The 25,521-nt window shown below is 38.6% G+C and overlaps 1 protein-coding gene across 4 annotated transcripts in view; it reads left to right on the top strand.

Annotated features, from left to right (window-relative positions):
* Positions 1–24,176, top strand: part of AACS (acetoacetyl-CoA synthetase) — a 43,547-nt gene extending 19,371 nt beyond the window's left edge. The window contains exons 5-18 of one of the 4 annotated variants that reach the window (XM_059827562.1): positions 374–471; positions 4,306–4,420; positions 4,981–5,062; positions 5,747–5,894; positions 10,070–10,150; positions 11,282–11,406; positions 14,096–14,160; positions 14,342–14,464; positions 15,775–15,888; positions 16,381–16,506; positions 18,096–18,165; positions 19,098–19,156; positions 20,015–20,217; positions 22,922–24,176. In XM_059827562.1, coding sequence (XP_059683545.1) covers positions 374–471; positions 4,306–4,420; positions 4,981–5,062; positions 5,747–5,894; positions 10,070–10,150; positions 11,282–11,406; positions 14,096–14,160; positions 14,342–14,464; positions 15,775–15,888; positions 16,381–16,506; positions 18,096–18,165; positions 19,098–19,156; positions 20,015–20,217; positions 22,922–23,059 — 1,547 coding nt within the window. In that variant the 3' untranslated portion in view covers positions 23,060–24,176. The remainder of the gene's footprint in view (positions 1–373; positions 472–4,305; positions 4,421–4,980; positions 5,063–5,746; positions 5,895–10,069; positions 10,151–11,281; positions 11,407–14,095; positions 14,161–14,341; positions 14,465–15,774; positions 15,889–16,380; positions 16,507–18,095; positions 18,166–19,097; positions 19,157–20,014; positions 20,218–22,921) is intronic. The other 3 variants (XM_059827563.1, XM_059827564.1, XM_059827565.1) reach the window with 3 other exon arrangements.
* The last annotated feature ends 1,345 nt before the right edge of the window (positions 24,177–25,521 follow it).

Raw genomic sequence — 25,521 nt, 5'->3', positions numbered from 1 at the left:
ATTCCTAGTTTCTATGTATCCTATTCAATCCACAAACTTATTCTCTCTCCCAGTTCTTCCTTTCAGTGTGCTGCCCTCTTGTCCTGAAAGTCTCATTAATTAAGCAGAAACATTTGTAAATTGGGAGTAAACTTGTAGATATAAAAACTGATACAATTGTTTTTACAAATGGAATTATTTATAATTCCTTGTGTAAGTGATTTGACTTCAAATGAGGACATTACGACTGTGTGAAAAACTGTAAATGATGCTTCAGTCTAGGATTTTTCATTTTTAAATCTGTTTAAACTGACTATTTTATACATTGTATTTACTGTAAGATTTGATATTTTTTAGTTTTCTTCCATCTCTAACCATTCAAATTCTGCCATAGGTTACTTACCAAACAGCATTCATGCGGTGGAAGCAATGCTGGCTGCTGCAAGTATTGGTGCTATCTGGAGTTCAACATCACCAGACTTTGGCATTAACGTGAGTAGCCTTATTATTGTGTGTTGCAGAAAAGCTATCATTGTGTTTCAGACAAATGTGAAGGTCATCGATTAAAGTGGCAGATTCTGTTCTCTTTAGCCTTACTGCCACCTCCTGGCACAGCCAGATACACCAGATTTTTTTTCTAGCTACCACAAACTGAATGAAAGCCCACGCTTTCAGTTGTCAATAATGACTTTCAGCATCGTAGTTTGAGTATTTTTAGCTAACTCACTGTTGGGAGATTTTCTGGCGGAATCCATAATCTTGGTGAGCTTTTATTATATTAAATGTGCAAATGAGCAGCAATGCAAGAGTTGTCTGGGACTTGGCCCTTCCTTCCCAAATCTTTCCCCAGGCTGCTTAGCCACACTCCGGTTTCTTCACCCAAGTAGTCCCTTCCTCTGCCTCTTGTGTGGGTAAACTTAGCAACATGCCAGTTGGTCTTTTCCAGAATGCTTTGCCAACAAGGTAAGGAATTTCATGCTAATATCACTAACCTGTTTAACTCTTAGTGTAGGAATAAATGCTGTGTGTAAAATATGGTATGCAAAAAATATGATATGCAAACAGACGTTACAGTGTGCCCTGGAAGCTTTGGGAATATGTTCTGCTTTCTTTGGGAAGTCTTTAGCATACATCATAAGCAGCCACGGATACAAACCACTTCTAAAATGGCATGTTGAACCTTTCTTCTATCTAAAAGTTTGCATGAAAGCTTTTGGAGACTGTGCTGTTTGTGCATTGCAGAACACAAATACTAAAGGTTTTAGGCGGTATGTACACTCAATCTCAGTGTTTAACCCCAGTGGCTGGTTAAATGTGTGGAACTGTCACCCTGGATTAGCACTAGAGGGCAGCAGTATTCCACTTGCTTACACTTGAGGGTGTATCACTGGGAAAAAGAATTATTGAAAAAAATCATTACAGCATGTAATGATCAATCTGTTCTACAAATATTTTCTGCTTGCTCAGAAAATGACAGTATGGAGTATTTTCTTTGCAATATGATTTGATCTTTCATCTGAGGGGAAGATTGTTCATTTTGCTTGCGTTACAGAGGACTGGTATGTTTTCTGTCCATGTTGATGTGCTGTTATTTTCAGTAACCAGCTTTATTTAGTTTTTGTGATAGTTTTCTAATGAAACTTAGCCCTGGAGCTGCAGTGCCATCGATATAATTTATTCCCCTTTGGCTTGGCAGCATGCGTTGGCATGAATTCAAACCCTACAGTCTTGAAGGAGATCAGCAGAGGTCCTCAGGGATATTGGCTTCCACCCCAAAGGAAAAGATATTCCTCCCTCTGTGCAGTTGCATTAGTCCTGTTAAACAGAAATGAAGATTTTGTTTGTGTTTTGGGAAATAGTGTAGTATTTTCAACATTTCAAATCCAATTGTATATATGTTTTGTGAAGCTTAGAAATGTCACTTTTCAGAACTGCCTACGCACTGCAGGCTCCGAATGCCATACTTCCAGAGACTTCGCAAGTGTTCAGGAAGTCTGCTGTCAGAGAAGCAGTGAGCTCCCTCCCACGCAGAATGCCACTCTTGGCAGCTTTTGCTTCATTTCTCTAGTACCTGTTAATCCATTTACGTGTATTAATAGGAAAGTGGTTCTTTGCGGCCTGTGCATAAGAAATTGTTGGATATGTAAGGTTAAAAAGAGGCCCTGCTCCTAGAACTACGCGAAACCTTTGGCGAGCCCTAGCAAAGGCAGTGCAGCTCCATTTGTGGGGCCCTGCATGATTTTTAGTACTGGATTTGAGGCTCTTAGAATAGAATGAGCCATATCTGGTATACCTGAGCTTTTCATGAAAGCAATTCCTTGCTGAGCCATCTGGTTGGATTAAAGTTCCAGTGTAGCAATTGCATGTTCCATCTGTTTGTATTGCCTTTGTATGATACCAGGCTGCCCTGTGGGATTTGATCCTGCCAGTGCTAATGAATCCAACTGGGTGTGTTAGCAGGATTGGTAAAACCTTGAGAATTATAGTCATGTCTGTTTCTGATTCACACTTCTCTTGAGATTTGATTCTTCTGTTAGAGTACCCTTAGTCCTCCCGTTGGTCTTCATTTTTAAACGTCAGGCAGCATGGATATGGGGTATGTATGCTCTGTGCTCAGCACAAATGTGTATACACGCACATGCTGTGTGTAATTTGGCTGCTTGGTCTGTTCTTTGAAAGTGGTACAAAGAAGTAGGTATGATAACATGTAAGAAAGCAGGAAATTTTATTTCATACTCCCTCAGAGAGTAACTTTAATGTATTAATTAAATCTCCATTTCTGAGTTTGTTAGCGAATGTATTAGGGGCTTCTTGAAAACCTCTTCTGCCACAGAAACAGATTCTGGTGATTTGTTTTAAACTAATTGATATAGTGGCAATGCATTGACACTTAACTTTATTTTTTGATATGAACAAGGAAAAGGAAATACATCTTCGGGTGATAGGAGGGAAAGCTGTTAAGTGGCATATTCAGCAGAGACAGTTGCGTATTTATGTTTAGTCACATCCCTGTACCTTACCTGTGGTGTTCAGTGAGCTTTCCTAAAAAGGCAATGTGGAAAAGTTGTTAGGACAGGAACTCTGCACTTTTGCAGTAGGCTTTCTTGCAACCCTGACCAGCCCAGCTTGGAAAGGAGGAGTTTAATAGAGATTAATCGACTGTGATGTTTTTGCGTTGGTCTTTTTGGTGGTAATTTGTTTTTCATATTGGCTGCAAAGTAAAGGACAAAGCAGGAGACAGAAGAATAAAGAATTCTGGGAAGAATAAGCACATGACTGAAGTCTGATTTTTGCAACATGATTTAGGAGATTGTTCTTGAACAGTTAGCTGACAATTTTACAGTATTGAGTAATCTTGTAGTTCTTACTGTTTCAAGTAATGTAGCTGGAGAGGGACGAACCTTACTGTGCTGAGAGCATTTACTAAAGAGATTTGCTTCTTGCTGTTGAATACAAAAAGATCCATTTCTGGTAGGCTGCTGCATGCAGTGTACCTGAAAAAACATAAATGCCAGAAGGGTTTTTATCTCAAATATGATAATAGCTATGGTAAATTCCTGAAAACAATGTAAGCTGGAGGAGACACCTGAAAATTCAGCATTTGAATGTGTCCTGCCCCAGAGGTTCTAAAGGAGCTGTGATAGTTTTTTGTTGGTAGTATGTATGTTTGTGTGTTTTCAGTATCTAGTTGTTCTGGTAAAAATCAGTGGTACAGTTTCCTTTGTTAATCATAGCAGAACAAAGCTGCCGGTTGTGTGAAGTGCCACCTTGCTGTATGATAAATGCATCTTCCAGAAGACCAGTGTTTTTCAGTTTTCCCCCCATGCAGACTACTAAACTACCAGTACCTTGTCAAAGCAGCACTGGGGGCAGTTCACAAGGGCATGGAGAGCACCTGCCTGCAGATGCAGACAGGAGTCTTGTGAGCAGGAGTTAGGCACTTAATTTACTGGAAGGCCCCCATCACAGTTAGGTGCTTAGCTTCATTAGATGAGTTTGTAAGTCTGATTCTCAAGGTGAATTTTTAACTGCTTAGCTAGCTTTGTGAACTTGATCCTTCAGCGAACGATGTTCTGTGATCTGTGGTGATTTTATCTTTGTTATTAGCTGATCTGTTTGGGGGTCATGAAATAGATTGCTACAAACCTGTTGTACTTTGAAGAACTCGGGTGAGTGAAAGACAAGCAGGCAGCCTTTTAACAATTCTCCTGCTAGTTCCTGTCCTTATTTCTTGCTTGAATTGAGATTTGCATTTAGCATCCAGCGGGTTTTCCTACTGTAGCAATGAACTTTATTTTTTTAACTTGCTTTTCTCTTTGTCCCTAGGGTGTACTGGACAGATTTTCCCAAATTCAGCCTAAGCTCATCTTCTCTGTTGAAGCTGTTATATACAATGGCAAAGAACATAACCACTTGGAAAAGCTGCTTAGTGTGGTAAAAGGTATTTCACTGCATACCATTTAGTCTTAGTTATGCTGTAGTTCTGCGAGCACTCCCAGCCTGCACTGCCACTGCAGGTGACATTTCTGACTGCTTGTCACTGTTCTTCCTCCTTTACAGTATCTCTGTGGCCACTTAGAATTTCAGAGCTGATTTGAGTAAAAACTAACCAGTCTTCTGTGTAATTCTAACAGTCTTTTGCTAGCTTAGCTTAAGTAGATCATCATAAATTAGTCAGCAGTATAAGTGGGGGAACAGGGACTGATGATACTGGTTTTTTTATGCCCAAGTGAAGTGTTGCTGAAGACAAATGAAGAGGTATTACAGCAGTAAAGCTTGCAGATTTACACATGTATTTTTGAAAGGCTGGCAATATTGAGAAAACTGTCTTAAGTAACAATTTAGTCTTGGGGTTTCTTAACATTTAAAACGATATGCAATACTTGGTGCATCAGAATTATTTCTGTTACTTAGTGTATTACACTGTATGATCCAATCGGACAGAAAAGACCTCTGGCTTGTGTAACTGAATGTAGCAAATTTTTTTCTTCTTTCTTCCAGGGCTTCCAGATATAAAAAAAGTGGTGGTGATTCCATATGTCTCCTCAAGAGAAGCCATAGATATTTCTAAGATTCCAAACAGGTAATGGGAGCTTTTGAGCTGTGACTGCCCGAACTAGGGATGAGATGGATGCTGATAGCTATTGAAACTGCCTGACCTCTTGAACTTGCAGAAGCTAGGATTTAGCCAGTTTTCTTAACATGGGTCCAGCTTCATACTGAAAACAGTAGTAGTATGTTGCTGTGTATGTTTTGCTTCTACAAAAACATTATTGGTATTAATCGTTCTCAAATGAAGGCAAAATTCAATAGCATATAGGAGGGAGAAGAAAGTGGCTTCCAGAAATGAACAATTAATAAATTAAGTGACATTTTTAGAGCTAATTTGCTTATTGACTGGTCTGAATTATGTATGTTACGTGCCTTTTGGAAACGGCTGAATTCTGGACTTTGAGGATCAGATTGTTCCAGTCTGCTTTGAGCTGTTAAGGCTGGCAGCTAATCATAGGTGCAGATTTATCTACTTGATTTTGTTGTGTTACATCTCAATATTATACTAAAGTTTTATTTTAAAACAGAAAAAGGAAACAAAACAATTAGCAATTCAAACAGAGTAGAAAGACTAGGAATAAAAATAATATATCTAGTTTGAGTATATAGTTTATTATCAAAAGAACTATTAGATACAGAGGTAATCTTATATATGGGCTGGGGTAATGCTCTAAAAAAAAATTTTGAAATGTTCCTTTACTCTCCTCTGATGCAGTATCTTTTTAGAAGACTTCCTTGCTACTGGGGAAGGAGACCAGGCCCCCCAGCTGGAGTTTGAACAGCTGCCTTTCAGTCATCCTCTCTTTATCATGTATTCATCAGGCACAACAGGGGCACCAAAATGCATGGTTCATTCAGCAGGGGTATGTCTTCCCTCCTGGAGCTGCACTATTTATATATAATTACCTGGGTTGTATTTTTCCTTTAACACTATCATATCATAATGTACTTTAAGGAAGAATTGATTGCTGACAGTTTTTTAGTAACTTGCAATGAAACTTTCTATTTGTACATGACTGTTTGAAAGCAAATACGAATTAATAAGGGTATAAAATAATTTGGTTTAGAGATTGGTGTGGAGACCTTTCAGAGACTTCAGCTATTTCCTGGGAGCAAGCATCTGTCACAAAAGCACTAGTAGAACTGGCCCAACTGATACTTGTAGAGAACAGGCCAAAGAACTTGAATTGGGTGCTTGGAACTGATTTTTGGATGCTGTCGAGGCCCATAGGGAGCTTGCAGGTTTTATTATCTAGAATTTTTTTGAGCTTAAACTTCACTGCCTATGCTTATAAGTTCAGAGCATGTTGTCCTCATCAATCTTTTTTAAGGAAGGAAGCCAGAAGTTTAGCTGTCTCTTTGGGTGTAGGTTTTGCTTGGTATGGACGCTTTGCTTGAGGCAGTATCGTCTTATGACTGAAAGTATATACGACATTACTGCCAAAATCACCCGTGCTCACATACTTTCCATTTACTATTCATGTTCTAAAAGTTGTTCTAGGCAACTTATTAAAGTTCAGGAAGTGACTCCAGCAGTCTGGTGTAGTGTTGAAACTTTAACTCTGCCATTAGTGTAGTCCTTAACAAAAGGCAGGGCTTTTTCCCCTTAAGGCAGGCAGAATGTGTTGTCTAACACATTTGTACCAACTTGTATAAGTTAAACTGCACAACTATTAGCCAGTGTCCGTTGTTTCTTCTATTTGCTCTGAAAGTCAGGATGAGCATCTTGCGAGACTGGCTATACAGTTGTCTAGATAGCCTGAGGGCAGGATTACTTTGATTTTATGCCCACGGTGTGTATGTTCTTGCCTCTCTTTGATGGCAAGGACTGGAGGATTTGCCCACAGACAAATCCCATGCTACCTGTATACACTCTGCTTTATATATAATCAATAGGAGATCATACCAGGCAGCATGTGACATATAAAATGGTCCCTTTGGGACACAAATTCTATGTTTGTGAAGAAGAAAGAAGGAGGTATATTTTGAAGTTTGACAGCTGTTTTGAAACTGTGCTGGCTTTGGACTGGTTAAGTACTTGCAAAGGTGGATTAGTGAAAACAGGACAGGTATTTTGTTCAGCGATGCATGGTAAACAGTAGGGAGATGGAAAACACAGGACTTTTCCCTGTTGGAGAATTCTTTCTCTTTCCATGTTATCTGTATGGCTGCTTAGCTTCCCCTAAATGTGCTTCTGCTCTCCATCTGAATCACCTTTTCAGTTCATACAGAGCTACCTTAGAGTTTAGGTACAGACTACTCATCCTTGCTGGGAGGAGAGAATGCGATGGTTTGTTGAATAGGATATGCTGTTCATGAGGATTCTGTGTTCCCACTGAGCAGCTCTGTAGTTCCTGTATTTCAGGGTGGTGTTTTTTGTAAGTTCTGGTGCTAACACCTCTGGCCAATCTGTTGCATCAGAGGCTTCCTTGGTTTGCATGCTTTGTATGTGTCAGTTTGAATAGGGCCTACAATAAAATCCATGCAAAGAAATTCTTAGATGTCTTCTGCACACTTGATTGGGTTCCTCTCTTTGTTCTTGGCTTAATCTTGTTTCCACTGTGACTAATAGGAGGATTCTCATTGGTTTCAACAAAAGCAGAATTAGCCTATGGTCTTTGTCTCATTTTCCAGCCTCAGATTAACCAAAGTTTGGTTTTGATATTAAAAATGCAAGAAGAGATGACATTTCAGTAAAGACATTTCAATTATTGCTTATTTGCAGTGCGCTTCAATGCTGTTTTGTTACTGTACTGATCTTATAGATGCTAATAGGCAGCTTGCTTTAAATTCACAGCTCAGTTTGTCTAATTCTGCAGTATGTTTCTGGTCTGTTTTCTCTGCACATACTTTGTTTTCTTGACACACAGTGAAATAGCATATGTAAATAATGAAAATGAAACCAGGTCATGGGAGATGATTTAAAAAGCAGTGCCTCAGAGGGAATAAGGTTTTCCTGGTCTTGGAAGCAAAGCTGTATTGTATTGAGCAATTGGATGTGCTACAGAAAAAGGCATTTGGGATGGTTATTGAAAAACGTTAGTGAGTAATTGTTATTCTGAAGTTCTAAAAATATTGGTTCTGCTTCTTGCCCCATTCATGCAGGCCCCTTCTTAGTTATTCCATATTCCCAACTATCTAAGGAGAGAATTTTTTGTAAAATCCTCAGCAGTTCATTTCTATCCATCGTAAGGACTTGCAAGACCTGGGCTTAAATAGCTGTGCTGCTACAGGCTTCTTGTGTTACCTGTAGGCAAATCGCTCTGAGGATTTTTCATGCTCGGACTCTTTCTGAATGCTGTATAGAGTACACTGGTTTGAGACCAGAGCCAGCAGCCATGAGTAGCTGCTCTCTCTCAGCTGTGTAACCGCTTAGCACTGGTCCCTTATGTGCTGGTAGTGGGGCTCAGGAGCAGCAGTGCCTGCTGATTTTTTTTGACACTCCAGATGCTCAGCACTGTATCAGCTGTATGTTAAGCCCAGTGAAGACAAGCAGACCAGTAAGTTTTTATCAGCTACCAGATCTGTGTCGTGAAATGCTAAATGCTTAGGATTTATTTTGAGGGTCATACAAGTCCTATAAATAAACTTGAGAGAGCATCTTGAGCGATTAGCTCTTTAGAACAGCTATGCCTTCTACCACAATACCTTAGTTTCCAGACTGAGAGTTACTAGATTTTGCAGGGGGATAGTTCGTAGCCTCTACTAAAGTCATTGTTAAAAAATTTCCTTTTGGTTCCAAAACTGTGGAATAGCAACAACTAAATAGAGGAAAAAGAAAGTTAATATTTATTTCAATTGAATTTAACTTTTAATTTCACTACTCTGTGTGGCTCTTTCAGATTCTCCAGCAGAGGCAATGTCCTTACTTTTATAAATGGAATAATTATGTTAAGGTTGCCAAAAGAATTGCAGGTGTTAACAGTTGAGTTAGACACAGTGTTTCTAAATTCCAAATTTATTTTTTAAATGTAGATAATGGCAGCTATAGCTAGGTGGCAGCATTGTGACAGCTTAGTGTATTCAAACAGTAGCAGGTGAATTCAGACCTGGTTCCTTTGAGTTGCAAAGAGAAAATAAGATTTATTCCTTTATTTTTTATTTAATGTTTTCTGCCTTCTCTTCCGAAGCATGTGCCAGTTTTATGATTCTCCTTTTTAATTTCAAGTGTTTATCTGTGATCTGTTTTCTTTCAGCATAAATCTGGTTTCTTTATGATATTCTTAATAGTTCCACTATAACTCTTGCATAAATGCAAATCTATCTTTATTTTAAAATTGACCACATTAATTTGTCATTGCAGCAAAGTGACTTAGTGAAGCAGTCTGCAAATTTATTTATCCTAACAAGTTATGCTTTAACGATGATCAGAAAGGTACTTCAGCAGCATTTCCAACAAAAGAAAAGGAAGTAATGTATTTAACTACATCATTGTTAATTTTGATGCTTTGAGCAGTGTGATTTTTCACATTGCTAGTCACTTCAATGTTTACAAGAGATGTGTATAGTTAGGTCTTTCTTTCATCTCCTAGATCTTAATAGATAGTTTGGGTGAAGAGTGTTAATGTATAACAGCTGCTGCAGTTTATAGCAGCTCTAGGTCCTTCATTCCTCCCAGTTGTCTAGATATACTGAAAATGAAACTCTATCAAAGGGCTTAGCTTGGAAAATCTGACCAGTGAAAGCATGCTGTTAAAATTATAGCCTGCATGGAGTACTCAGCAACTCTGATGGCTGGGCAGAGTTGGAAGTGAAGGAAGTTATTCCATGGATTACAAGTGATGTGCAGTGGGAATTGCTGAGGTCTAATGAGAGAGGCTGGAAAGTTATGTGAGAAAATGGAGAATGCAATTGCTGCTGCTGTAGATAGGCCCTGGGATTTACTTCAGCTGTGGTTAAAAGGAAATACTTGCCTGTAATCCTGGAGTACATCCTGCAAAGGATTGACAGCATTAGTTTTTTTGAAGTCTTAATGTGCTGTCAGTTTTGCTTTTCATTTATGTGAACTTATATTTTTCTTTCACTGTGTTTTTTTCAGGGTACGCTAATACAGCATATGAAGGAACACATTCTTCATGGCAACATGACCAGCAATGACATTATTATGTACTATACAACGGCAAGTGTGGCTTATTAAGGCATTTTAAAAAGCACTTTAATCTATTTTTCTTAAAAAGATGGCAGAGCTTTTCCTACAAATCTACAAGTACATTTCTATGTATTTTTAGTTCTTGCTTGGCAAGGGATTGTCGTACTTAACTGAGTTGAAAAAAATCAGGTGGAATAATAAAATGCAACAGGGACCTTCCTGATGAAAGGTCAAACCCGTGTTAAATGTTTCTGATCTACTCAGTGAGGAAAATGGATTGATTTTACAGTCTCTTAGGTTTATTGATCTAGCTGCCTCATCAATATCACCTGCAAAACAGGCTCCACTTTTGGGTCATGCAAGGCTTGACCATACTGAAGATGAGAATTTCTGTTATATCTTTGTTTTGGTGGGGAGGAAAGAAGCTGCACAACTTTAAGTTTAGTAAAGGAAAGGGAATAAAACTGATCTATGTGGGAGTTCAGTTATGTGGTGGGTTTTTTCTAATGCTGTGGTAAAGAAAATTATTCCAAAGTCTTCTATTACTGTAATGGTTTGAGAAGGCTAATGTCTTTCTTCATGAGTTCCTTTCTGAACTTTAACGCTACTAGTCAGTTTGTAATATCTCCGTGGAGGAATCATTATAATTACCTTGTCCCAAAGTTGTCCTGTCTCTTGCGCTCTTGTGCAGTCTCTCTCATGCTCTAAAGGTATGTGCATAGGGAGGTAGGGAATCCCCATCTCATTAGGTATTTGTAAGGATAAGTTAGATGAACATCCATCAGGAACATGTAGCTGATCCAGTCTTGGGACAGGTGAGAGGATAAAGAGTGCTCCAGCCTTATTTTCTGATTCCTAAATAATATGATTAGACGTAACCAGCAGAGATGGGCATAAACTCAAGTGTTGGTTTAACAGTTTCTTAAAGCAGAAAAACTTTGGGGAAGGAAAGTGGAGGGGAAGATGGCACCTCTTCCATAAGCGCAGGGAGCATGCTTTGGTCCAGATGATTCTGCCAAGAGCTACACCTGTCCATCATATTTTAGTTGCCCATAGCATATGACAGCACGCAACGCTCCGGATCCTGTAACAGAGCTGCCAGGAAAGTGGACAGCTAGCTGACAAAGATAGAAACTAATGTAGGTATTTTCTCTTTTCCAGACTGGCTGGATGATGTGGAATTGGTTAGTGACTGCACTTGCTACAGGAGCTTCAGTGGTCCTGTATGATGGATCTCCTCTAATTCCATCACCAAATGTGCTCTGGGACTTGACTGACAGACTAGGGTATGTGAACAAGATTAAATGGAAGGATAATGGTCTCTGCTCCTGTTACAATGACTGCATACAAGCAACCTCATTAAAGGTGTCATTCCCTTGGTCAGAAACCAGTATGTAGCATGGCATAGTTTATCTTTTTTTGCTTAGCCTTGAGTGGAACTACTTTTTAAAATTTTGTACTAAAACAGTCTTTGAGAGAGAGCAGAAGAGGCAAAGAACTGATTGTTTAAATTTGAGTCAAGTATTTGGATTCCAAGCAAACAAAGAATTCTGGTTCAATAGTCAGTTTTCAAGAGCAGCCTTTTCAAAAGGCAGTAATTGGGAGCAATCTGAAGAGTAATTTCTCAGCATATTCAGAACTTAGAAAATACGAATCTGTTATTTCAAGCAGCTCAATGTAAGACTCAGTATAGCACTTTGACTTAAAGACAAATTGACTGGAGAGGCTCAGCAGGGTTGCTTATTTTTTTTTATTTTGCTTTTTAATCTATAATGCCTAATTCTCCCTGTCAAGCTGTTCGTTAATTGTTTTACACAGTTCTTTGTGCCTAAAAATGCTCACAGTGCCCTCTCTCTCAAAGCCTGGAGAAATGGCACGTTCCTGTAGTGGTATTTAGCTTTGTATGCTGGTTAAACTTGGATTTTTTTTGTAACTTCCCTGTTTTGCCAACTGGATGTAAGGAGTAGATCTGAATGATATTACTGGTAAAATGAGTGTCATTTTTAATTGATAATTAAAATTAATTCATTAGTGGTGGAAAGTGGATGCCAAAAGATTTACTTTCTGACTCTTGATAATTAATAATTTAAACTTCACTCTGCCTTTTGTGACATGTAATACTTAAAGACTGACATTTTGTCTCTGGCTATTATAATTGAAGGTTAATGCCTAGTCAGAATGCTTCTGGTAAAAAAAGAAAAACCAACAAAAAAACAAAACCCAAAACACAGAACAAAACCACAAACTTAAGACACTCCCCACCCCCCAAAATAAATCCCCAGTAGAAAAACAGGCAAAAATTCAGAATCGAGAAATAACACAGCTTATTTTTAAGCATTGTTTCTACATGCCAAAAGTAAGTGAAGATAACTGAAATGTGTCTGCATGTCTCACTTTTGTAATCTGGTGCTAAAAGCGGTGGCCATCTGTGTGGTACTTTATAATGCAGTCTGTTCCCAACTCAGTCATATGTTACATATTAAAAAAAAAGGCTTCAACATGTTAAGACTACCTTACTTCTCTGAAGATGTACCATACTTGCCTTCAGATAGCATATTCTTACAGTATCATCAAGATAGTTCATACTGCATGACAAGAATTACTTAAGTGGACATCAATTAAAGATCTGTTCAAGTGAACTCTGTTTAGTCACCATCTGCCAATTATATAGCGCTTGGAAGGAAATAATAGAAGACCAGGCTCTCCATGTAATAGAGGAAGTGTCAAAGAGCTTAAAAATAAACAGAAGCGTTAAGTATTCTAATGGTAAAATAAGCAACAATTTGAAGCATGGAAGGAAGGTAAGGTGTTACACAGGAGTAAAAATAGTTCATGTGATTGTGGTACATGGTAACTGGAGGAGCAGTATGGTCCTGTGGGCTCTCATGGTGCTGTTCCCATGTACCTGAAAAATTGCTCTAGGCAGTGATGTGTTTGTGCAAAGAATCTGTCCCTGTCCTTACCCAAGAGGTGGCATCCTCTCAGTAACTGTCATCCACCTAAATGGCAAAGGAAGACATCCCCTTTTGATAGTGTTGAAATAGCTCTCTCTCCATTTCTGAAACTGTATTATCATCTCAGGAGCTGTTCTACGTTCTGTCTTGCCTTTGCAGTAAAAGCAAAGATAGCAGGATCTTATATTAAGTTCTACTGATACATGTATTGCCTGTGTTCTGTGCACTCAGACTGTATCCCTTATCCTTATCTATGCATTTCCTTGAGAGTTTATTGCTGTAATATAAAATGAATTAGCAGAAGGCAGGGAAGAGGATTTCCTGAAAGTCAGCAGAAACATTAAACTAGCACTTCCATCGATGGAGTAGGGAAGGGGTACAGCCTTCATTTCAAGTTTTAATTACGTTGTATTGGAGAGCTCTAAAGACACTTTTTGCAAGGGTGGAATTCAATTGTTCGGTTAGCTAGGCCACATTTCGTCTTCAGTTAGGCACTTGCAACTCAGACTTCTATCAGTGGAAACGGAACAGGTATCTAAGAGAAAAATCACTGTCTGCTGTCCTCAGAGTGAAGTATTCTTTGTTAAACTATGCCCTGAAATGGCAAAATTCTTAAATGTAAGAGTGTAATAAGGCAGTGGTTTTGTGTTAAACAGCCTAGTGGCAAGTATGGCCATTCACAAAGTAAACGTCGTAACATTTTGTGATGTCTTTGGAGTGTTCTGCAGTTATTCGCTTTCATTTACAGGAATTCATATTTTCCAGGAGGTGGGGAAAGCTTTGTTTAATATTTAAAGATAGAATTAAAAGTTTCAGAGCTGCAGAAATGACATGTGATCTGACTGATTTTGATTGCTCAAAAGGATGTGCCTTGTACTTAGAAAGCTTTCTAAGAGGCTGCGTTGCTTGACTAATCAATGTGCAGATGTCTACAGCCTCTGCTTACTGCAGTGGGAATTGCAGGTCTTTAGAATCTCAGCATATGTAAATATGCAAAACATTTTAAGTTTTTTCCCTCTAGGATCACCATCCTTGGAACGGGTGCAAAGTGGCTGGCTGTGCTAGAAGAGAAAAATCTAAAACCATGTAAGCTTCAAAAAGCTATTGAATCCCTTCTATCCTCCCTCCTGCCTTTCCACTCCAGGTTCTGGCCCTGTATCTTATCACAAAGTCCTCTTTGTAATTATTCTGTTTGTAGTGACAAACAGTTGCAAACTCTTGTAGAAGTTCTACCTTAACTTATTTTGTTGATTTCTTCCTTTTTAAGGTGAAACACACAATCTCCAAACACTCCACACTATACTGTCTACAGGATCACCGCTCAAATCTCAAAGCTATGAGTATGTCTACAAACACATAAAAAGCACTGTCCTCCTGGGATCCATTTCAGGTGATGCTTTTATGCTGCATGCATCTTACTAATTCTGTTCATTGCCTGTGCATTTCCTTCTTGCTTGTTTGCTGCTGTATATTTGGGAAGCTTGGATCATTCAGGGTTGGTTATAGTTAAACTGGAATTGTCTTTTTGGTGCAAAGATTTTCTGTGTAATTCAGTGTGCCATAATGAAGCTCATACACTCAAAGGCTTTTAGGTGGAATGTTTCTGACATGGTGGATGTTTTGGGTTTTAGCTTTTTTAAGCAGGATCATTTATTTTGACTGGCTGTCCTTAGGGGTAGCACGTCGAGATCAAGAAAAGAGTCTATTAACCTACAGAACATACTGTTCTGCAAATAGCTGACTTTAGCAGAATATACCTCTTGGAGAGGTTTTTCCATGTTCCCATTTCAATTCTTTTGTGCCAAGTAATTGGCACTGCAGACAGATTTTTTGTAAATTACATAATTAGAGAAATATCAAGCCCACATACTGTGCAGTTTGTTGTGAGGAGTGCTAGCTGAGGCAACTTCTATTCACGTAAGATCCACCACAGAACTTCTCATTCTGCTTTGTAATGAGGACTGACTTTTCAAAGGGCTTTTTAACTCAGTTTAGTTTGATTTTTAAAGTCTGACTCTTCTGCTACTAGTCACCTCTGACTCTGGTTGTAATAAGAGTAGTGCTGAATCTTGAACTTGCTACTACAGACATTAGTCTCAAATGCAGAAGACTATGAGTAAAGCTAACAGGATTGATTTGTATTTTACAATTCTACTTCCTTGAAGTCATAGAAAGACTATAAATATCCCAGTTAAGTAAGCACTTTGACAATATCTATTTTTAAGATAACTGTTCATCCTATAGGCATGGTTCCCACCAGCCTCTGTGCTAATGAGAACAAGATATAAAACCTAAGTAAATATTGAGTGGAATAGCTTGACTGTTTAGTTTAAACTAGTGAAAACAAACAAGAAAACATTTCTAAGTGATCTTAAATGTCTAAGTCTGTAAACTAGGGCCTCTTAATTTTCTCATTCTTATATAAACGGAAACTTCCTTAAAAGAGATTAAAGAAAGTGTTGGAAAAGTTATGCCTTAAGGAGTATTTCTGCATGAAGGGCATACAGATATAAAAAGTCATAAGAAAAGAAACCTTTTTTATTAAGTCACATAACATTCTAGATAATACCAACTGTATGTTCTGTGCTGCTTAATGTGGATCAGAAGTATTTAGCAAAGGTGGCAGCTTGCTGTTCTCTAGAACAGTTTTTGCTTTTTCCAAAAAGTACGGTGTATTCTAATAGGCTTCTTCTATTGTAGGTGGGACAGATATAATTTCGTGTTTCATGGGTCAGAATGTTACAATTCCAGTTTACAAAGGAGAAATTCAGGCCAGAAATCTTGGAATGGCTGTAGAAGCATGGAATGATGAAGGTAACTCTTATCCAAAATACTACATAGACATATGAAATACAGTAGTTATGACCTTATGTTTTGGTCATCAGGTGGGAAACAGCTGTAAATGGGTGATTGCACCTTGGAAACATGTTCTGGATCTGGATCCATTTGATCTGGATTGTACAGGACTCTAGTGAAGATAATCAATGTGTAAAAAGGACCTCCTTTTCCATTACTCTGATAAAGCACATCAGGCCAAACGCTAGCCTCTGGGGTGTGTGCTAATTAGCTGTATTGCTGTGGGTGCCAGGCTGGCTTCACCCTGCGGAGTAACTCTCCTGAAGTTACTGAGGTTAAGATAGGGATGGGTTTAAGAATTGAACAAAAGCTGTTAAGATCAGTAGTGATGCCTTATCTCATATCTACATCAGCATCTGGCATGTAAATAATAGCTGTAAATGCTCTTTGCTTTGGTACTCTACTGTTTACGAAGGGAAATGCAGAAAATACTACTTTATTTGTAAACAGGAAAACCAGTTTGGGGTGAAAGTGGAGAGCTGGTTTGTACCAAGCCCATTCCCTGTCAGCCTACGCACTTCTGGAATGATGAGAATGGAAACAAATACAGGAAGGCTTATTTTTCAAGATTCCCAGGTATGTAATGAAGGGCTTTGGATATTGCTCAGACTGACCAAGTATATAGATTGTATTGCTGCTTTTAGGAAGGTACAGGTTTATTCTTGCCCAGTGACAGGCAGGTGCAGCTTTGAATCTAGATTTCCAGGGTGAGAACTCCATGGCATGTTTCATACTACCTTACTCTGTTTTCTAGTGCTTTGGTTTGAATATGGACCCAAATCAGTTTAATAAGAATCTCTGGAAAGCTCCAATCCCATTTTGCTCCTGCTCTCATTAGGCAGATATGACTGTAACAGCCTGATAATCTGTAGTGCAGACATAGACTGCTTGGCATGAGTGTGAAATGAAAGTGCTGAATAGGTCAGGGAGCAATCCTCCATTAATGAGTGCTACTGCACCTCTGCCAGACTGTTCCTACCTAGCCAGAGGAGTGAATCCTGGGGGATAAGTGCTGACCTGCTACCTCATTAGCATGAGGTTTAAGTATATGTTGCCTCAGACATGCATATTCTGCATTCATACAGTCTTCAGGTGGTGGTAAGAGTAAAGCTACGGGTACTGTGGACCAGGGGCTTTCTTCCTAATAATTGTGGAGGACTGCTTTGCTTATGTGGCACAGTGATGCTGAACTCCCTGCTGCGCAGGGGCTTTTACAGGAGCGGGACCTCAAGCTGCTTCTTTTTGGAGATGGAAGCTTTTTTATAAATAGCAGCAATACAGAGTGGATTCACAAGAGAAGTCAGGACGTGCAGCAGGAGATAATTGTATAGGAAAATTGAGGGAATGTGGAAGTTGCAGTCTGCATGTAAGCCTGACAACAATAAATGGAAAAAAAATGTGACAGTTGTTAGACTGAAGTCACTGTGGTCCAGAGGTTCTGTCTGAAACCCCTTTTCTCTTTTTCCTTGTAAATGGGCTTAAGGTTGTAACAGTTAAGTTAGAAATGGTCTTATGTGCACATGCACGTGCAAATAATTGAGGTTTGCTTTTTCTTTAGAAAAACTTGAGTAGAATTGGCTTGTATTTCTGTTTGTGGCAGGCTGCTGTAGTGGTATCCATCTTAAAAATAATACAGAAGTTATTCCAGCTCTGAGAAGTCAAATCTGGTTTTACATTAACGCAAATCAAGAACATTAAGCACATAAGCTCCCTAGGGAGTTGTTGAGACCTATTGTGCAAGTCCAGAAGGCTTCTTGCTCAGAATTGTACATCATAAAAGAAGTGGATCAAGAAAGACTGGTGGGAATATAGTTACCTTTGTGGAGGTTCTTCCAGTTCCGTCAACGTGGTGTTCAGAGCAGCTATTAATCTGTTTTCTAAAGGATGCTGTATAGTCATGCAAACAAGCAATCAGAAGATAACCTAGGGTTTGATCCTAATATGCGAGCTACTCTTGTGTGTGCTAGCTCTTTCTAGTAAATGCAAGTTGGATTGTTTGTGTAGCTAAGCACTGCTATGTTTGCTGTGGGTAGTTCTCAAAGTATGTCTGATATGTTATATTTTTGTATGTATTTTACTAAGTTATGTGAGTGGAGTTACACAAATGTCTGTTGGGACTAGATGAATAAGAAATCAGCTGCTTAACCTCTGTCATTCTCTAATAGGTGTTTGGGCCCACGGTGATTACTGCAAAATTAATCCCAAAACAGGAGGAATTGTCATGCTGGGTCGCAGGTATGGTATTTTGGTGAAAGTGTTCTGAGTAAACAGGTGTTAAAATTGGCAAACTTCACCTTAGAGCATAATGTATGTGATTGTCATGCCTGTTAGCTTTATATTCATTTTGTTAAATCCAGTATTGTAGATTTCAACCCTTAAATTAACCAGAGCAGCTGGATTAGAGGGAAGAGAGCCTATTTCAAAGTTCTACCCCACTTCTGTATACGTGAACACAAGACAGTATTAGACTTGGTTTTGTGTTCCATGGTCTATAATGGTCATTTATAAGAGAGTTCGAATTGAGAGTGCAGCACATTCAAGGTGGTGAATCAGGAAACTTGCCTTCTGGTCTTGGCTTTGCCATTGACTTGCTTTAGAGTGAAACTTAATTATAGAAGGTCAACTATTAAGCTGTGCTTTTGTTAGCGTTCATAGACATTCAAGATCACAATTGTGGCTAGATTTTCTGCTTGCATTTAAAAGTTGCTGTTTGAAACAAAGTTAAGTGAATGCCTTGAAGCTGTGTCCGGCATTGTCACAAATAGACCTACTCAACAGACATACAGTGTGAGGCTGCTACATATGAAACACAAGTTCCAGCTGTAAGAGACTGGAACGTAATGTTATGCAATTGCAATATGATGGAGGTACTACAAAGATTCTTGGTCTATTTTGTCGTCAGTGGGGTGTGTGTGTATTTGTAGGCTACTGGAAAGGGGAGGGACTAGGAAAGGTGAATGGATAATGTTGAGGTTCTCTGCACAACTTCCTTCTAATGAGCAAAATGCCTTTTTGAATCAAATTAGTTTAAAATTCTGTTTCTAATGTGGCTGCATATTCACTGCATGAAATATAGAAAGACTTGGTTAATTGCATCAATTTTTCTCTTTTCGTGAAACTCTAATCACATTTTATGCTTCTTTGTTTTATTCGTGTGTCATTTTCAGTGATGGTACATTAAATCCAAATGGAGTAAGATTCGGAAGTTCTGAAATCTATAACATAGGTATGAAATTAACTTTCCACCTCTTTCAGCTATGACATTGTTGCCTTAAACCTGAAATGTAAGCGTTATAAAGGTGTTTGGAAGGATTAAGTAATGAAAGACTTGCTGTTTTTCAAATGAAAGATGGTACAGAGCGTATTAGCATGAACAGTAAAATTCTGTTTTGTAGACTTGAAATTGCTTGCTTTCCTGAAGTGTCTGTAGGACTGGAGATGAGTAGTTGAGATGTTCTCCATAAGGTGTTGCTTTCATATAATAAGGTCTTAAAGACTAATTGTATCATGCAGATTTATGAGAGGATACCTAACTTCTGAGGCTTTTCTTTTTTTCCCCCCAAGACAAGCTCTTGACACTGGTTTTATTATATCTTTTCCTAATAATTAGATGAAGTTCTTGAGCTTGTGCTTCATATTTCAAAGAAGGTCTGTCTTGTGAAAGGTGGTGGAACTGTGTGCCTGCAAAAGTGCTAATCTGAGGCGTAAGGACCTGTTGCCTCTCCTTTTCTTCTGTGATCAGGCATGTTAGTTTTCTGTCTATGCAGCAATGGGGATTGTGAGGAAAGCAAAAGAAAATGGCTTAGTGTAAAAGCATGTTATCTGTCCCAAAAGTTATAGCAATTTTTTTGTCCTGGGCCTAAATATATATGGTCCTTAAACCTGGATTTTTGACCTGAGCAGGAGTTAAAATTTCAGAGCACCCAGAGGGGAAACCTGGTGTAGAATAACCTAGCCAGGATGTCTGGTTTGCCTTTGCAGCTCTAGGGGAGGTGATATTTCTTTTGATGCAACCCCCAAAAAATGTGCATCCAGAATAATATATAAATGCAAGTGCTAATAAGGACTCTTCCTTTATTTTCAGTTGAAGCCTTTGAGGAGGTTTCAGATAGCCTGTGTGTCCCTCAGTACAACAAAGATGGGGAGGAGAGGGTGATACTCTTCCTGAAGATGGCATTAAACTATGCGTTCACTGAGGATCTGGTGAAAAGAATTCGAGATGCAATACGTATAGCGCTTTCTGCCAGGCATGTTCCAAGCCTCATTCTAGAAACCAAAGGCATTCCGGTATGTCATGAAAAATGCTGCCTACTTTTTTCCTTTGTCACCTTGAATAGTAATTAAGGAGCAGTTGTCACTGCTCTTCAAACCCACATGCATGGAAATTTTAGCATCTCAAAAGTGTATTCGAGCTTTATAAATAGTTTGTCTATGTTGCCTAGCAACATCATTTCGTCTCCTTTTCAGCTAAGCATGTTTTTGTTTTTTAACAATACCTAAAAATGCCCATTCTCAGTTTATAAATGTGTGTTGCATTTCACAGTAATATATACTTAAGCCTTTTAAAGGAAAATATTAAAAATGTAATTTAACTTTAGCTTTTCTGGCTACCCATAAGCTTATTTTGGTTTTGTTTTCCTGTTTCAAATGACATTCTTATGAAAGCTGAGAGCACTGAGCAAATTTATAAATTAATTTTGTAAACTATTTCACTTTTACATCTGTTTAGCCACTTAAATGTAGCTCTATCACTGTCTTAACTGTAGCAGAAACTAAAGGGGAGAAATGTGTATAGCTAAAGGTTCTGCATGCTCAGTCTTCTGGAGCTGTGTTCATCTATAGTGGTCTTCCTTGCTGTATGATCTCTTGGAATGCCTGGTTTTTGTAGTCCTCTCTGGTGCTGGAATCTCCTCAACAGCTCTGAGCAGCATAATGGGGGTGCAGAGCGTAGTTGTCTCAAGTCCATTTGCACATAGACTGAGTGTGTCTAGAGAAAAGGCTTGAGACTTGGGACCTATCACTTGATATTCTGATACCCATTTACTGCCAGCGTAGGTTTCTACATGAAAGAGGTGTCGGGTTCAGGACTGCCAGCCTTGACAGTGCACACAGCCACCTGGTTCAGATCTGTTGAGTAACTTCTCTTTCAGGCCACTGTTGGCGAATAATATTGGCTCAATGTCATCTTTGCGTGAGTGTAAAATCCCCTGCACCTGTTAAATGGTGAAGTCTAGGTTTTCTGGGCTGCAACTTAGCTTCTGCACGAGGTGTTGAACTTGTAAACCGTGTAAATCACCTGAATGTACCGCACGAAGTTGACGGCAGTGAGGTGTTTGTGATGGGCTGCCCCTCAGGAAAAGCCTGCTTAGATCATTAATTAGTTCACACTTTGACTGAATTTACAATTGAGTGAATTCTAATTACCTTTCAGGTAAATATGCCAGTGGTAAAGTGATCAAAGCTGTCTCCCATTTTCCTTTGAAAGTTTTGCTTGGAAGGGAAGCATCTTCCTATTTTCTGCTACTTTTAGAAACGTATTTGAATCCTCATCTGAAAATACAATCTAATCCTGACTGCATACTAGCACTGTATACTGGTAGAAATAGTATAGCTGTGTTGAAATGATTACGACTTTAGTAATACAAAGCGTGGTTTTCAATGAGATACCCAGGTGTTAAACATACTGCAAGCTCTTAGTGTGAATCTTTCTAGTTCTGTCCTGACCAGATAAGCACGCTTGTCATCATCCACAAAATGATTAGTGATTAAACTAATTTGCTTTGCTGAACAGTCTGTCCACGCTTTTTTAAAGGGGGCAATTTCCTTGCAGGCCACACAGGTCGTCTGGTTTCGGAGCACTTGTGAAAATTAGGTTGCTAATCGTTGAGGAGGAAGAGTGTTCGATTAATGTGGTTCAGGAGGGTAGGATTACACATGGATTCAGTAGTTTTAATAAGGAAAAGTTTGATTTAGTATCAAGATCAATATTGCAAGAGTGTATTGAGTTGAGGATTATTTAGCTGGCTCTGAAAGATCTCTAATGAAAAGTGGTGGTGCCCGGAGTTCAGGAGTTCCAGTGGCTTTGGAGGTCAGGAACAACCTGGGTCCCTTGATCAGCAGATTCAGTAGTAAAGCAAGTGTGGTTTCTGTTCCCAGAGCAGACAGACAAGACTGAAAAGCTGACCTGCAAATATCTCCTTAAAGTTGCCATTCCCCAAAACTTCGCAGTGGTACCGGCCCAAGGAAGGTGGTATTAAAGCTTTGGTGCTTCTCGGAGATTGTCATCTAAAATGGGCCTGACAGTTCCTGTTAACATTGGAGCAGTTCTTCCTTACCGTACTTCCCTAGTCAGAAATGACAGTGCTCTGATCCCAAGAAGAGATGAATTAGGTTTCTTCCTGCAACATCCTTACTTTTAGAGTAGCACGATGCAATAGAATTTGTGTGATTCATAAGCGGAAGTGAAGCCTCTGTTTCTTACGATTTGTTTTGAAACATTTAAATGTTGAGGACCATTTAAGCTCAGTGTTTCACTTTACCCAATTAGAAAAAGACTGTCCATTTAAGATATGAAAGTTATGGTTTTCTTCTCCCACAGCCCAAGGGAGTTGGGCTTTTTCTTGAGTCCACCCTTAGAACATTAAAAATTGTTTGGAAAACAGATGTGTCAGAACATAAAACGTTGAAGATTTTTAGTGTTTATACCGTGATTGATCTGGTTTCATTGGTTTAAGCTGGAGCTTGATCGGGTTCTCACAGTATTACCAAATAGGAGTAATAAATTAAAATCACCTATAAACTCTTTGAATTCCACTTACTCTTCAAGTGATTTTTCAGAAGAAATATTCTGGTGCGTCAAGTGTAACAGAGAAGGGAAGACATTGTGCTACATTTTGATTGAGTTCTGGGATTGGTGGGGGGTCTCATGAATGTTTCCATAAATCTGCTACATGAAAAATGGAATTTTATCATTGCTGGTTTTGTTTTTCAGTATACGATAAATGGGAAGAAAGTGGAAGTAGCTGTGAAGCAAATAATTGCAGGGAAAGAAGTTGAGCAGCGGGGAGCTTTCTCAAACCCAGAGACTTTGGACCTGTACCAAAATATTCCTGAGCTTCAGAACTTCTGAAGTCACTTGTTTGGTTTTTTTGCATTTGTCTTTGTTCTGTGTTTTGTTTTGTATATACCAATATTGTATGTAAAGAAAAAGCTCTATTTAATACCAGTGGTTCTTTTAAAAGGAGAAATATTTCATTAAGTGCATTATGAAAGGCTTGGGTAAAGCTTAGCTCCCTTTTATTGGTTAAATATGCCATATATCTTGGAGTTTTTTCCAGCCTGGAAGGAGGAACCTGCCTGTTTTGATTTTTATATATGAGTACATCTTTTCTGGTTAGATTTACATCAGCAGCCCATCAAATGGGAGCACCAATAGCATAAGTTACAGTTGCAAATAGAATATTTCTTTCATAAAACGTTTGCTTTCTTTTTTAAACTGGATTTTTAGCAACATTTCTTTTAATCCATGTGCTACTCGAGCACGAAACATGAAAGTGTTCTATATGTAGTGTGCACTTAAATGTTTTTATAAAGCCAAATCATAATGCACTAAACCCATTTGACTTGACTCAGAATAATTTCAGTCTTGAAATCTCACGGTACCCTTGAAGGTAATTGCTGCTTCATTTTGTGATGTAACCTTGCTTTTGTTTTAAGCTTTTAGTTGATAGATTTCTGGGGGTTCAGAAGGTGAGGGAGCAATCACCTCCTCCTTATTCCTGGTGTAACTTCAGGTTATTTCCACAGAATTTACTGTCATTACTCTGGATTATCATCATTGCAGTTGAAGACAGCATTTTTCTTCCTTGTTTTGAAGTTCTTTGTTGGCTGTAAGGCAACAATCCTGTGTTATGTTAGCTGAAGAATTCCAGTGTGTTCTTTTATTAAAAGCTGATGGGTTTTGTAACTTTTTTTACTAAATGTCATGTTGAAAGTGAAAGACTAAAATGTTTTCTAGCTCTGTATCCTTACAGTTTATAAAGGGAAAAATACTGTATGAGTATACTAAAACAGTTAAATGGAAGCACTAAAACATTGTTTTGTTTTTCATAAAATGCAGTTGCAGTAGTTGTACCCAAACCTCTGGCATTCAGTATCTCCTGCACTATTTGAATTTTGTGGGTTAAGTATTTAATGCATTAAAATCATGGATGTCCTTACAATTGTGTTGAATGCATTCAGCGTTGATAGAGTTAATGAAAATAAATTGATTCTTTATAGATATATAAAATATATATTACATTTGTTTCAACTTTCACTCAGTTATCTTCTATTTTTCTTTTGGGTGTCATGGAATTATTTTTAGCTTAATTTGTTCCTGATTTTAATGGTTTTCATCCAAGTCCACCCCATTGCAAAATCATTGTTCTCTGAAAGTTTTATCCTGTTTTCTTATGCAGAGCCCAGGACAAGTAAATCATTGCTGCTAGTTATGTATGCGTGGTTGGCTCATTGAGAAGGTCACAGGTGAACAGGAGTGGAAGAAAGTATGCTGAAAATGTGCCTTGTATCAGTCCAGTAAGAAGTTGTAGGTTGTGATATGTTGATGCTGCTAAAAGGGATACATCTGTGCACTGAGAGGTGTGTACTCTGTTACTTAGGGTAAAATCTAGATGCTCGTGTTCAGCTGCAGCTAAATGAAGTTTATTGTGTATTCCCTCCACCCTGTGGTAGATCTCAGCTCACTTGCTCCAGTAGGCTGGAGGCTGTTGCAGAGTATGTCAATTATTGCTGCTAATAATGCAGTAAGAGTGAAACTGCCTATAAATACAGCTGAGGAGTAGCCCCTCTCAGGTGGGCTGTGACTGAATCAAAAGAACATGGTCATTGTGGACACCAGCTTTGCAGTCACTGCAGGATGCGGAAATGCCTCATTAGCAAATGAGGCTTTAAATGAGCTGGTCTCCATTTGACTTTCTGAACTGTACCAAGTCAGACAATATACCATGCTGGCATGATAAATGTGATAATATAAATACCAAGCACCCATTAGAAAAGTATAAAAACGAGCTATCCAGCTGCCAATAACCTATGATTAAAAGTAGTTTTAAATTCCTTTCCCCTCTGGCATGCTATATATAAATTTTACATTAACTGTGACTTTGTAGTCATTAAAACTTCATTATATTGTTCTTTAATTCATGCAAAATGTCTGGAGTTTACAAAGCCCACAGATCCTTATTAATAAGTAATTTTGGGATATTTCATTAATTAAAGATAGTTTAGAAGCACAGATACATTAAGAACATACACAATGCCTAAAGGCTGCTTTTTTTAATCCTTTATCCTGCTGGAAACACTGTAGAAAGTTTTGTTAATGGATATAATTTGATCTCTTGCCAATATCAGATGTTGCAAAGCTTTTCCCAGACTATAGTTACAAACAAAAAAATAGATCTATTGATATATTGATTTAGGTACTGAAAATTACTTTATAGCCATAAAGCCTTGATGGGTGGTGCAAACTGTGTCCTGTGCAGACAAATGACCTTGCAGTGCCTCACCTGGTTTCAAGGATCTGAGTTTCAGAAG

Source organism: Gavia stellata, chromosome 21, assembly GCF_030936135.1.
Source record: "Gavia stellata isolate bGavSte3 chromosome 21, bGavSte3.hap2, whole genome shotgun sequence".
NCBI lineage: Eukaryota > Metazoa > Chordata > Aves > Gaviiformes > Gaviidae > Gavia > Gavia stellata.
This window is presented reverse-complemented; position numbering and strand designations above follow the sequence as displayed.